Source organism: Penaeus chinensis, chromosome 3 (assembly GCF_019202785.1).
Source record: "Penaeus chinensis breed Huanghai No. 1 chromosome 3, ASM1920278v2, whole genome shotgun sequence".
In the NCBI taxonomy this organism is placed as follows: Eukaryota; Metazoa; Arthropoda; class Malacostraca; order Decapoda; family Penaeidae; genus Penaeus; species Penaeus chinensis.
In genome coordinates this window covers 13,297,774-13,310,273 of record NC_061821.1, presented here as the reverse complement: position 1 = coordinate 13,310,273, position 12,500 = coordinate 13,297,774, and the positions used below count along the sequence as shown (strand labels likewise).

General features: G+C 43.6%; 2 protein-coding genes across 3 annotated transcripts in view; both read right to left on the bottom strand.

Annotated features, from left to right (window-relative positions):
- LOC125040441 (titin-like) overlaps positions 1 to 2,445 on the bottom strand; it is an 11,343-nt gene extending 8,898 nt beyond the window's left edge. Inside the window, exons 1-4 of the mRNA XM_047634997.1 lie at positions 2,431 to 2,445; positions 1,791 to 2,399; positions 1,594 to 1,738; positions 12 to 869 (exon numbers count right to left, since the gene is read on the bottom strand). Of these exons, the coding sequence (XP_047490953.1) occupies positions 12 to 869; positions 1,594 to 1,738; positions 1,791 to 2,399; positions 2,431 to 2,445 (1,627 nt within the window). The remainder of the gene's footprint in view (positions 1 to 11; positions 870 to 1,593; positions 1,739 to 1,790; positions 2,400 to 2,430) is intronic.
- The window catches only part of LOC125039186 (predicted GPI-anchored protein 58), a 25,648-nt gene continuing 15,319 nt past the window's right edge, over positions 2,172 to 12,500 (bottom strand). Inside the window, exons 3-5 of one of the 2 annotated variants that reach the window (XM_047632968.1) lie at positions 8,925 to 9,044; positions 7,111 to 7,311; positions 2,172 to 3,152 (exon numbers count right to left, since the gene is read on the bottom strand). In XM_047632968.1, coding sequence (XP_047488924.1) covers positions 2,584 to 3,152; positions 7,111 to 7,311; positions 8,925 to 9,044 — 890 coding nt within the window. In that variant the 3' untranslated portion in view covers positions 2,172 to 2,583. The remainder of the gene's footprint in view (positions 3,153 to 7,110; positions 7,312 to 8,924; positions 9,045 to 12,500) is intronic. The other variant, XM_047632976.1, reaches the window with a different exon arrangement.

Below are 12,500 nucleotides of genomic sequence, written 5' to 3'. Positions count from 1 at the left end.
CGTCACGACACCTTCAGGCTCTGAGGTGCTCGGGACTCCTGCGTCTGCTGCGCGTTCATCCACCTCCCCAATTGTCTCCACATCCCCATCCTCTTTCTCATCACCTGAATCTTCATCTTCGTCAGCATCGTCATCTTCATCGTAACCTTCATCATCACTCCCTTCGTCAGCCGGTTCTGCGACTTTGGCTTCGTCGTCGTCGTCGTCGTCGTCGTCTGATTCTTCATCTTCATCTTCATCTTCATCGAGTTCCTCTTCGATTCCTTCGTCTTTATCTTCGTCTCTTTTATCATGTTTTTCGACTTTTTTCTCTAATTCTTCTTCATCTTCGTCTTCGTCCTCTTCGTCTACATCTTCCTCTTCATCTACCTCTTCTTCTTCTTCATCTTCGTCTACCTCTTCCTCATCTTCATCTTCCTCATCTTCATCTTCGTCAGTTTCTGCTTCCTCCTCATCATCAAGTTCTCCAGCTGTCTCCTCTTTCTCTTCTTCCTCATCTTCATCTTCATCCTCGTCTTTTCCAACAACTTCGTCTTCGCTTTCGTCTTCATCTGCATCTTCCTCGTCAACTTCTTCGTCTTCATCTTCGCTTTCATCTACATCTTCCTCGTCAACTCCGTCTTCATCTTCATCTTCATCCTCATCTTCTTCAACTTCTTCATCCTCCTCCTCTTCTGCTTCAAGTTCTTCGTCTTCATCTTCATCATGTTCCTCATCTTCCTCTTCGTCTACTTCTTCATCCTCATCCTCATCCTCTTCTACCTCATCCTCCTCATCCTCATCCTCTTCGTCATCCTCGTCGCTTTCCGCAGCATCTTCCTCCACATCCTCGTCCTCATCCGCTTCTTCCTCATCTACGAGTTGCTCACCTTTGTGTCATGGGCAAGTGTTAGTAAAAAAAATCCTGTCCCAAGACCAGCTTCATCCCTCAGGCCATATCCCACCTCTAGGGAGGTCCTGTGTCCTTACGTGACGTTTGGGACAAAAAGTCTATCAATACTATAATCTGCAAATGCAGTCACAGACTATTCTGTATAAAAATACAAAGGAAGAATGGAGGACTAATTTCCAAATCGTACTAAACACTACTGTATACCTCTTACGTGGGGTAAAGCAGATTTTTGTCTAATAAAGTGGAATTAAAACGTTCTCATGGGATTCCTGCTACACAGAAATGTCCTAAGATTAAATTATTTTTTAAGTAATCTGCTCACTGTATATCATGCAACTGAATACAATAAACTACACAAATGTTTTGCCAGATATAATGATATATTCATATAACATATATCTGTTCTGTATATGTGCATTTTCGGTTTCGATTCTGTCAAAGGAAAGAGAGTCACGCTGCTATATTCAAAATATGAAACACTTATGTATAAACCTGATAGATATATATGCCATTAAAAGTATGTAGAAGGTCAGATTTTAAGAAATGTAAAAGCAGTCACTGAGCTTGTATTCATTCGAAAATGTACAAAGAATCGAAATCGTTCATAAACCAAACTAAGCAATTTCAAACTCTCTGAAGCTGCTACAATATTAGCTAAGGATAGATCTGAGCCAAACTGCCAAACCATCCATACCACATACCTGCCACTTTCTCCTCGGGAAACGTGGCCTTCTCTACAACAGGCTTCTTCAACTGGTCGTTTAGGTTCAGGTGCAGGTTCCGGTGCCTTGACCACTTCTGGGGCAGGTGCAGGGGACGGCTCGACTGGCTTAGGTGCTGGAGCAGCTACTGGTTCAGGAACTGGTGCAGGAGCAGCAACTGGCTCAGGAGCAGCGACTGGTTCAGGAGCAGCGACTGGTTCAGGAGCAGCGACTGGTACAGGAGCAGCGACTGGTTCAGGAGCAGCGACTGGTTCAGGAGCAGCGACTGGTACAGGAGCAGCGACTGGTTCAGGAGCAGCGACTGGTACAGGAGCAGCGACTGGTTCAGGAGCAGCGACTGGTACAGGAGCAGCGACTGGTTCAGGAGCAGCGACTGGTTTCGGGACAGGAGCTGGTTCTGGGACTGGAGCTGGCTTAGGAGCAACAGCTGGTTCAGGTGCTACAGGCAGTTTGGGAGCAGATTTTTTATGTTCCGGGTGAGTCTGCCATGGCTGGGCCCACTTAGGGTCACGTTTTGAACCTTCAGGGACAGTTTCGAAAATCATCCTCACAAATTTGTCAATAATACCTCCAGATGCGCCAACTGGTCCCTTCTCCTCTGGTTCTACAACCACCACTACCTTTTTCGCGTGCTCAGGGTGAGTCTGCCAAGGTTTAGCCCATTTTGGGTCTCGAACTGTTCCTTCAGGCACAGTCGGGAAGATCAGCTTGACAAACTTGTCAATAATTCCTCCAGAAGGACCTACAGGCTTTTCTTCCTTAGATTCTTCTGCCTTCACTTCTACCTTCTTTTTGGCATGTTCAGGATGTGTCTGCCAGGGTTGGGCCCATTTTGGGTCTCGAACTGTGCCTTCAGGGACAGTATGGAAGATGAGTTTGACAAACTTATCAATGATCCCTCCAGAAGAACCTACAGGCTTTTCTTCCGTAGATTCTTCTGCCTTCACTTCTACCTTCTTTTTGGCATGTTCAGGGTGTGTCTGCCAAGGGTTGGGCCCATTTTGGGTCTCGAACTGTGCCTTCAGGGACAGTATGGAAGATGAGTTTGACAAACTTATCAATGATCCCTCCAGAAGAACCTACAGGCTTATCTTCCTTAGGTTGTTCTGCTACTTCTACCTTCTTTTTGGCATGTTCAGGGTGTGTCTGCCAGGGTTGGGCCCACTTGGGATCACGCTTTGTTGCTTCAGGAGCAGTCGGGAAGATCAGTCTAACAAATGTGTCGATGATTCCTCCCGAAGGTCCAACAGGTCCCTGTTCTACTTCCGGAGCTTTCTGAACTGGCTTCTTGGCATGTTCTGGGTGCGTTTGCCAAGGCTCCGCCCACTTGGGAGCCCTCTCTCCCTTGGGTAGGCCAAAGATTACGCCGACTAACTTGTTGATGACACCAAGTTCTGCAACAGCTGGTTTCGGTGGAGGCGGTGCAGGGACGGCAGGCTGGGCAGGTGGGGCGGCGGGCTGTGGCGGCGGGCTGGCGACGGGCGCGGGCGGGACTTCCACTGGCTTCGCCGGTTCCGGGGCAGAAACTGGAACTTCCACTGGAAAAGAAAGGATAATTAGCGTTAATTTTTTTTTTTTTTTTTTTTTTTTTTTTTTTGTTAAATGACAAGGGTGTCAGCCTCTTGTACAGTTCTTTTCATTGGACTTGGTTATGGGTGTGTATGTGTATCAGCATGTGTGTTGAGCACACACGCTCACGCAGATCAAGGAAATATAAAAATCACAAAAAGGGACATGAAAGATAAACCTTTCTGGAGAAATCTCAGGGGAAATCATGACAAAAGTGTTTTTAGATTGTGAGAAAGAGAGAAACACATTTATCTTTTACTGAAGTGGAAACATGCAATATATCCTGAAGATAAAAGACATGGGGGGTTAACCAGGAGGGTAAAAAAAAATAACTCTCAATAGAAATTTCTTTCTTTCCTTCTGAAATGCCGTCGAAGGAATGTCAAGCAGGTCAAAAGCCGAGTTGGAGAAGGAAAAAAAAAAGGTCACAACGAGGCAGAAATGTCACACTCATGGCCTCTTACTGTGCCGCGTCTCAGAAGTCTTGTCCAATGACTCTTTGGTTTCTCTTACGTCACTTTCCTCCTTCTCTGCCTCATCTTTCGTCTCGTCGTCCTCTTCCTCTCTTTCAACTGCCTCTGCCTCTTCTTTTTTCTCATCTTCATCTGTCTTTTCCTCTTTCTCTTTGTCATCTTCTTCCTCTACTTCCTCCTCTTCCTCGTCTACTTCTTCCTCTTCCTCTTCATCTACTTCCTCATCGTCTAATACATTCTCTTCCTTTTCTTCCTCTTCCTCTTCATCTACTTCTTCCTCTTCATCTTCCTCTTCGTCTACTTCTTCCTCTTCCTTTTCGTCTATTTCCTCCTCTTCCTCTTCGTCTACTTCCTTCTCTTCCTTTTCTTCCTCTTCCTCTTCATCTACTTCCTCCTCTTCCTCTTCCTCTTCGTCCAATTCCTTCTCTTCCTTTTCTTCCTCTTCCTCTTCATCTACTTCCTCCTCTTCCTCTTCCTCTTCGTCTACTTCCTTCTCTTCCTTTTCTTCCTCTTCCTCTTCATCTACTTCCTCCTCTTCCTCTTCCTCTTCGTCTACTTCCTTCTCTTCCTTTTCTTCCTCTTCCTCTTCGTCTACTTCCTTCTCTTCCTTTTCTTCCTCTTCCTCTTCATCTACTTCTTCCTCTTCCTCTTCCTCTTCGTCTAATTCCTTCTCTTCCTTTTCTTCCTCTTCCTCTTCGTCTACTTCCTTCTCTTCCTTTTCTTCCTCTTCCTCTTCATCTACTTCTTCCTCTTCCTCTTCCTCTTCGTCTACTTCCTTCTCTTCCTTTTCTTCCTCTTCCTCTTCATCTACTTCCTCCTCTTCCTCTTCCTCTTCGTCTAATTCCTTCTCTTCCTTTGCTTCCTCTTCCTCTTCGTCTACTTCTTCCTCTTCCTCTTCATCTGCTTCCTCCTCTTCCTCTTCGTCTACTTCCTCCTCTTCCTTTCCTTCTACTTCCTCCTTTTCCTCTTCATCTACTTCCTTCTCTTCCTTTTCTTCCTCTATATCTTCGTCTACTTCTTCCTCTTCCTCTTCATCTGCTTCCTCCTCTTCCTCTTCGTCTACTTCCTTCTCTTCCTTTTCTTCCTCTTTCTCTTCGTCTACTTCCTTCTCTTCCTTTTCTCCCTCTTCCTCTTCGTCTACTTCCTCTTCTTCCTCTTCGTCTACTTCCTTCTCTTCCTTTTCTTCCTCTTCCTCTTCGTCTACTTCCTCTTCTTCCTCTCCTTCTACTTCCTCCTTTTCCTTGGTATCGACTTCCTTCTCTTCCTTTTCTTCCTCTTCATCTTCGTCTACTTCTTCCTCTTCCTCTTCATCTACTTCCTCCTCTTCCTCTTCATCTACTTCCTCCTCTTCCTCTTCATCTACTTCCTTCTCTTCCTTTTCTTCCTCTTTCTCTTCGTCCACTTCCTTCTCTTCCTTTTCTTCCTCTTCCTCTTCGTCTACTTCTTCCTCTTCCTCTTCGTCTACTTCCTTCTCTTCCTTTTCTTCCTCTTCCTCTTCGTCTACTTCTTCCTCTTCCTCTTCGTCTACTTCCTTCTCTTCCTTTTCTTCCTCTTCCTCTTCGTCTACTTCCTCTTCTTCCTTTCCTTCTACTTCCTCCTTTTCCTCTTCATCTACTTCCTTCTCTTCCTTTTCTTCCTCTTCCTCTCCGTCTACTTCTTCCTCTTCCTCTTCATCTACTTCCTCCTCTTCCTCTTCATCTACTACCTTCTCTTCCTTTTCTTCCTCTTCCTCTTCATCTACTTCCTCCTCTTCTTCTTCATCTTTTTCCTTCTCTTCCTTTTCTTCCTCTTCCTCTTCATCTACTTCATCCTCTTCCTCTTCCTCTTCGCCTACTTCTTTTTCTTCTTCTTCCTTTTCATCTACTTCCTTTTCTTCCTTTTCTTCTTCCTCTTCGTCTACTTCCTTTTCTTCCTCTTCGTCTTCCTCTACGTCCTCTTTTTCTTCCGCTTCCTCTTCATTCTCTCCCTTTTCATCTATTTCTTTTTCTTCCTCTTCATCTTCGTCTACTTCCTCATCTTCCTCTTCCTCTTCGTCTACTTCCTTTTCTTTCTCTTCCTCTTCATCTACTTCTTCCTCTTTCTCTTCGTCTACTTCCTTTTCTTCCTTTTCTTCCTCTTCCTTTTCATCCATTTCCTTCTCTTCTTCACCTTCTTCATCTATTTCTTTATCTTCCTTTTCCTCTTCGTCTACTTCCGTCTCTTCCTTTTCATCTACTTTCCCCTCTTCGTCTTCATCTACTTTTTCCTCTTCCTCTTCCTTTCCCTCTTCATCTACTTCCTTCTCTTCCTCTTCCTCTGCATCTCTTTCCTTCTCTTCCTCTTCCACATCTATTTCTTTATCTTTCTCTTCTTCTACCTTCTTTTCTTCTTCATCTTCATCTACTTCCTCTTCTTTATCTACTTTATGTTGCTCTTCATCTACTTCTGCTTCTTTGTCTACTTCTTCTTCCTTTTTATCTTCCTCATCTTCCATAAGTTCCTTTTCTTCCTCCTTCACCTTTTCCTTTTCTTTCTCCTCATCAACTTCCTCTATTCCTTCATCGTCAGCTCCTTCCTTTTCTTCTTCGTCTCTTTCTTTTTCGTCCCCGCTTTTCTTCTTTTCTTCTTTTGTAACTTTTGCGGTTTCCTCAACCTTGACATCTTTTCCTTCTTCCTTTCTTTCTTTTATCTTATCTTTCACGATTACGTCTTTCCGCTCTTTATCCCGTCTTTTCTCACTTCCTTCCTTTAGCTTACTCTCCCTGTCTCTAATAATAACAACGTCTTCAACTTCGTCATCTGTATTTTCGTCTTCTTCGTCTTCGTTAGATGAAACTAGTAAGAAAGTAATAAACAAATGAAAGAGAAGAGAGAAAGCAAAATAAACAATGAAGCCTTTGCAGTTGTTTAAGAAAAAGATTTGTTACGTCTTTGTTATGGTTAAAGCAAGAACTAGATAAACTAGAAATAAAAGCTTAATAAACTAAAAGCGACAAAAATAAGCTGAACGAAATAGCCAGTGAGATTCTCTAAAGTACAAATAGCTTCGAGGCATTGCTAGGCTAAGTCATGCAACAGTTTGTTAAAGTTCTAATATTCTGAGACACCTTCGACAGGTATTAGTTTTCTATGACTTCAAGGGAACTTTCAAAAGTTTTTGTTCCTTGCCATGCACTTATTAATAACCTTGTAAACTAGTTTTACATAGCAACAATACTAATTATATGCAATAGCTGCTAACCTTCAAATAATATATATATATATATATATATATATATATATATATATATATATATATATATACATATATATACATATATACATACATGCATACATACATACATACATATACATACATATATATATATATATATATATATATATATATATATATATATATTTATATATGCGCATATATAAGGTCATGCTCTTTACAGTAAGCTCCTGAGCGCGCTTCCAGAGCCGCAGGACCTACCTGGAGGCACAGGGACGGCTGGAGCGGCGGGCGCGGGTGGCGGCGCTGGCGCTTCGGCTGCTGGCTTCGGCGGTTCGGGTTCAGGTTCCGGTACGACTGGCTCAGGCTGTACGGCGGCCGGCGGTTCTTTGGGCACCTCGGGTTGCGGGGGGGGAGAAACTTCGGCCGGGACTGGAGCCTCCTCGGGCTTCTCTGCTTCCACTGGGTAAGAAAAGAGTCTGTGAGCTTCGAGGAAGAACGGGAGCGGAAGTGGGACATTACAGGGCGCACTATGATAAAACGATCTGCGTGTTCTCGTACTTGCTACAAGCCACAGCTAAAGCTAGACGCACTACTTCGAGCTACGGAGGAGTGTAGAAGTTCGATGCTAATGGTGACCCAGGCTTTTTAGGTAACTAGATCACCATTAGATTTTTTTTCTCCATTTTCGTTCCAAACAGGACGCCAATACGTTATGTTTTTTGGTTTTTTTCGGTTAAAGTAGCAACAATTATACTTTAAAATTGACGAAGAATATGTGTCTGGCATGTCTCGCCTTTGGATCTTTTAAATATCATATTTCTAATTTTGCTTATTTCCTTGAATTAAGGACATTTCATGCAGGTCAAACGTGCAGGACAATAGGCAGGGTATTACTTGGGATAGCTTTACCATGCACGCGTACTACGTAATGACGATAACAATGCAGCCAAGCAGATAGACATTTCAATAGAATATATTGAGTGATGCTAAGTAAACAAGCTGCAACTTCTACAGTGCGTGTTGAACGAGAATTCTTACCATGTTTTGGCCCTTTAACTAACCGGATTGTTAAGTGTTATCCTATTCTGTCTCTGAGTCCCATTATCTTTGTTTATTCTAATTCCTCTGTTATATCTCTCTGCTTTCTATTTCTTTTCCCTGATTTTGTTTTGTGTACTTTCTATCCCCTTCCTTCTCTCCCTCTGTTTAATCTGTACCTCTTTTCGGCCTTCATTTTCCCCATTAGGTCTGTTTTTTCATATCCCTTCTTTCGTTCCCTTTTTATTCCCCTCTCTTTATATCCGTACTATTCCCTACCTTCTCTTCTCGTTTCTGTCTGCCTCTCTATCCATTGTGTTTTTTTTTATCATCTTTCTCTCCTACCTTCTGCTCTATCATCTTTACATTTTAACTGTCTCTCTATCCTTGGTCTCTCCCCCTTTCTTTCCTTCCTCCAGCTGCATCTCTGTTCCTCTCTCAGCTCTGTTTTCTCCTATCCCCTTCCACCCCACCCCACCTCTCCCTTTCCCCCCGACCCTCTACCCTCCCCTATCCCTATCCTTCCCGACCCCACCTGCATCCCCACCTACCTCCACCTGCCTATTCCTTTCTTCTCCAACTCACCCCTGCCTATCTTTCTATCTCATCCCCACCTCCCTCCTCATCCCCTCCTCCTCCTCCCCCATCCCCCCTCAAAAGAAACTCCCTTCTCCTTCTCCCTCCATCCTACCTCATCCTATCCGCTATCCTATTCTGTTTCTCTTCCTTCCCTTCTCCATATCCCTCCTCTTCCTCTTCATCTATTTCTTTCGCTTCCTCTTCCTCTTCCTCTTCTCCCTTCTCTCCCGTTTCCTCTTCATCTCTCCCCTTCTCTTCCTCTTCCTCTTCATCAATTTCCCTCCCCTCCTACCCACCCTACCCCATCCTCATCCCCCCTCTACCTACCCTACCCTTCCGAACCTTCCCCCACCCTTCATCCCCATATCCCTCCCCCCCACCCTATCTCCACACCCCTCCTCCCACCCCATATCCCCCCTCCACCCCCCCCCCTCCCCCGCCCTCCTGACGCCTACCATGGTCAGTGTGTTGCAGATTGTCCGAAGGCGTTTCTCCAGCGATGATGGCTTTAGCCGCGAGGTCCCGGATAGTGGCGTCAATGTGGGGTCTACATTCCGAGTATGAGGGATTTTCACCTGCAGGAATGAGAAACGAGGGGCGTGAATACCAGAGGGGAAAGGGAGGGGAGAAGTGGGAGAAAGAGGGGGTCAGAGGAGGTGAGGGGGATGAGAGGACGAGAAGGAAGGGAGAAATGGGAGAAGGAGGAGGGAAATAGGAGTAAGATGGGAATTGAGAAGTTTAGAGGAATGAGGGGACGAGAAGGAAGGGAGACATGGCAGAATGGAAGGGGACGAGAGGATAGGGAAAGGAGGGGAACAGAGAGGACGGGCGAGAGGGGAAAAGAGGAAACGATTAGCACGATACTTTTCCTCCGGCGTTTGCATTTGATTGGGCAAGAGAGGGGCGGTTTTTTAAGAGTGAAAAGGGCAAGAAACTTAAGAGGGAATTTTGTCAAAAAAAAAGAGGATAAAAGTGTTGGAATGGAGCGTAGGGGGGGGGGGGGTTATGGTCGGGAATTAAGTCATTTTCAAAGATAATGAAGGCAATGAAGGTGAAATCATCATTAAGGATTTATCATGAATCTTATGGTTTCATGTGTGTATGTACATGTGTCTGTGGTTTGTGTGTGTCTGTGTTTTGTGTGTGTGTGTGTGTGTGTGTGTGTGTGTGTGTGTGTGTGTGTGTGTGTGTGTGTGTGTGTGTGTCTGTATGTACATGTGTCTGTGTTTTGTGTGTCTGTGTTTTGTGTGTGTGTGTGTGTGTGTGTGTGTGTGTGTCTGTGTGTGTGTGTGTGTGTGTGTATGTGTGTGTGTGCATGCGAGAATATATGCATATATGTAAGGTGTTTGCCTGGCCAATTTTACAGCGTTATACAATATAATCGAGCTAATAGCATATTGAGATCAAAGCCTTTTAACATCAACATTAATGTAAACTCTGATTTGTAACATTAATTCATCAGCCGATGTTAGTGATAAATCGCGAACAGAATTAATGTTCCACATCGGCACTTAAAATCGTTGCGGGATGTACAATGCTTCCTGGTAAAAAAAAAATAAATAAAAAAAAAAATCTTATGATGATTTCAGATAAAACCATTTTATTCTGGCAAAAGTTGAGCCCGAGAAAGTGAGACAGCCAGCCGATTTTCAATGTTTTCTTTTTTATATTACATAAAATAAAAAAGCAGGTGATTTAAAAAAAAAAATAGGAAACAGTAATGAAATATGATTTAGAACCCTAGAAAAATTGTGTATTTCATTAAAAATACAACAAAAAAAATCCCGTGTTAATAATGGCTAGCTTTCATTTTCGCTTCGTAATGATGGAGGGATAGTTTGCTGATATTCATCTGAAAATAATTGAAAATCCTTACGAGTAAATTAGAAAAGAAATAACCCATAAGCGATAAATAAAATTAAAAAAAACACCGATATTTGGTTTCCTTATAAAAACTCCTGAAAAAAGGTATCATCAATAAAAAACAGATTCTGATCTGTCCAATCCAATCTTGCCCTAAAAAAATACGGAGAAAATATTCGAAATCACCCATTAGCGATGGGGAAAAAAAAACTAACATCTGGACTGCCTAAAAACCATTAGGGCGATTTTTAAATTCCGTCTAGTCATAAATATTCAAGAAAAAAATAACTGATGAACGAAATGCCAGCCAACGACCCACATGGAGAACAGCGATGCGCCCCGGTCTGCCAGCCAAGTGTACAGGAGAACCGTAGCAATTTCCCCTACCTGATTAATGGTCAGTTGTTACCTGGCGAAGGGAAGGTTCCAACTCCATTAAAAACTCGTCTGCGTTTTTAAGAAAATGACCCTAATTCATTTTCTTTTTTTCTCTCTTATTTTCCTCTCATTCTTCTTTCTCTCTTTCTCTCTCATTCCTCTCTCTGTATCTGTCTGTATCCGTCTCTCTCTCTCTCTCTCTCTCTCTCTCTCTCTCTCTCTCTCTCTTTCTCTCTCTCTCTTTCTCTCTCTCTCTCTCTCTCTCTCTCTCTCTCTCTCTCTCTCTCTCTCTCTCTCTCTCTCTCTCTCTCTCTCTCTCTCTCTCTCTCTTTCTCTCCTTGGTGGAGGAAGGGGGGGCATTATTTCCATAACAATCTGTAATTAAACTTTTTAAACATGCATAGTTGTCATAGAAGTAACTGACACGCGTCACGTACCTTCCAAATCGCATTTTCTGTGATGTCCATGTGATATCCATTTGAATGTGATCGTTTTTTTTTTTCCATTTTTGTTTTTTTTTATACTCTATCACTCTCTTTATATGTATCAACTATCTATCTCTTTCATTCCCCTTCTTCCTCGCTACTCCTATCCATCCCGCTGTCTTCTTATTTGTGGCGGAAAATCAATTTGATTAACACATGAATCACATTATGCCACTGTGATCCTCGCGTCATTGGTATAATTAATCTTTTTCTTTCAATTTAAAACCGTGATGGACGACCTGCCGGAACTAAGAGCGCTATTTTATTGCCGACAACTGGCCAGGAAGTCAGGAAGGTCGAAAATCCTAAACGCATTTGCAGAGACTAATGCCTAGGCGATTAAATACAGCGGGGGGAGGAAGCTCCATTTTTTTCACGCTGAAGGATAAAATGTGCAGTTCACAGTCCAATACTTTCCCCGTTAAACTTGCTTCTCCTCGCTCTCCCTTCTCTCTGTTATCTATTGGTGTGTCTTTCGTATGTATGTGTTTATGCTTATATATGCATATAACTGCATACGGACATGCATATACACATACATACAAGCACACAAACGTACATACTGTATAGAGCTATATAGATAACTGTATGTATGTATGTGTGTGTGTGTGTGTGTGTGTGTGTGTGTGTGTGTGTGTGTGTGTGTGTGTGTGTGTGTGTGTGTGTGTGTGTGTGTGTGTGTGTGTGTGTGTGTTCGAGTGAGTGGGTGCGTGTGCGCGTACGTGAGTGTGTGTATCTTCCTCCCATTCTTTCCCACCCGATATCCAAGGCCGAAATTCAGATGCACTGAATCACTCCACTATTTCCATTAAACCAACTACGGTCTATCCCCTTTTCAACATTCTTATCGAACATCATCTAAAAACACTTAAACCGAACATAGATACGAAATTATCTCTCCGTTACGGCTACGGCTACAAAGCTTCTTTTATCCACCCAGGAAAGGAGAAGAATATGCCAAAGGAATTATGTGAAAGACGAGCAGGGACGTATAAACATTCTTCTGGTTATTACTATTCACGGAGAGAAGGTTTTCCCGGCGTTGGCAGAGCGCTGGCACGGGAGCACGAGTGACGTCCTTCCCTCGCTGGGGGCTCAAAATATGAACACTTTTTCAGGGGTTCGAGGTGAGGCCGGGAGGGAGGGGGTCAGGGGAGTGGAAGGGGATAGGTGGGTGGACGGGAACAGCGAAGGGACGAAGAGAGGGGTGCAGGGAGGGAGGGATGGAGAGAAAGAGGGGAGGAAATAGAAAGAGGGATGGATGGAGAAAGGGAGGAGGGGAGGAGAGGTGGAGATGGGGACAAC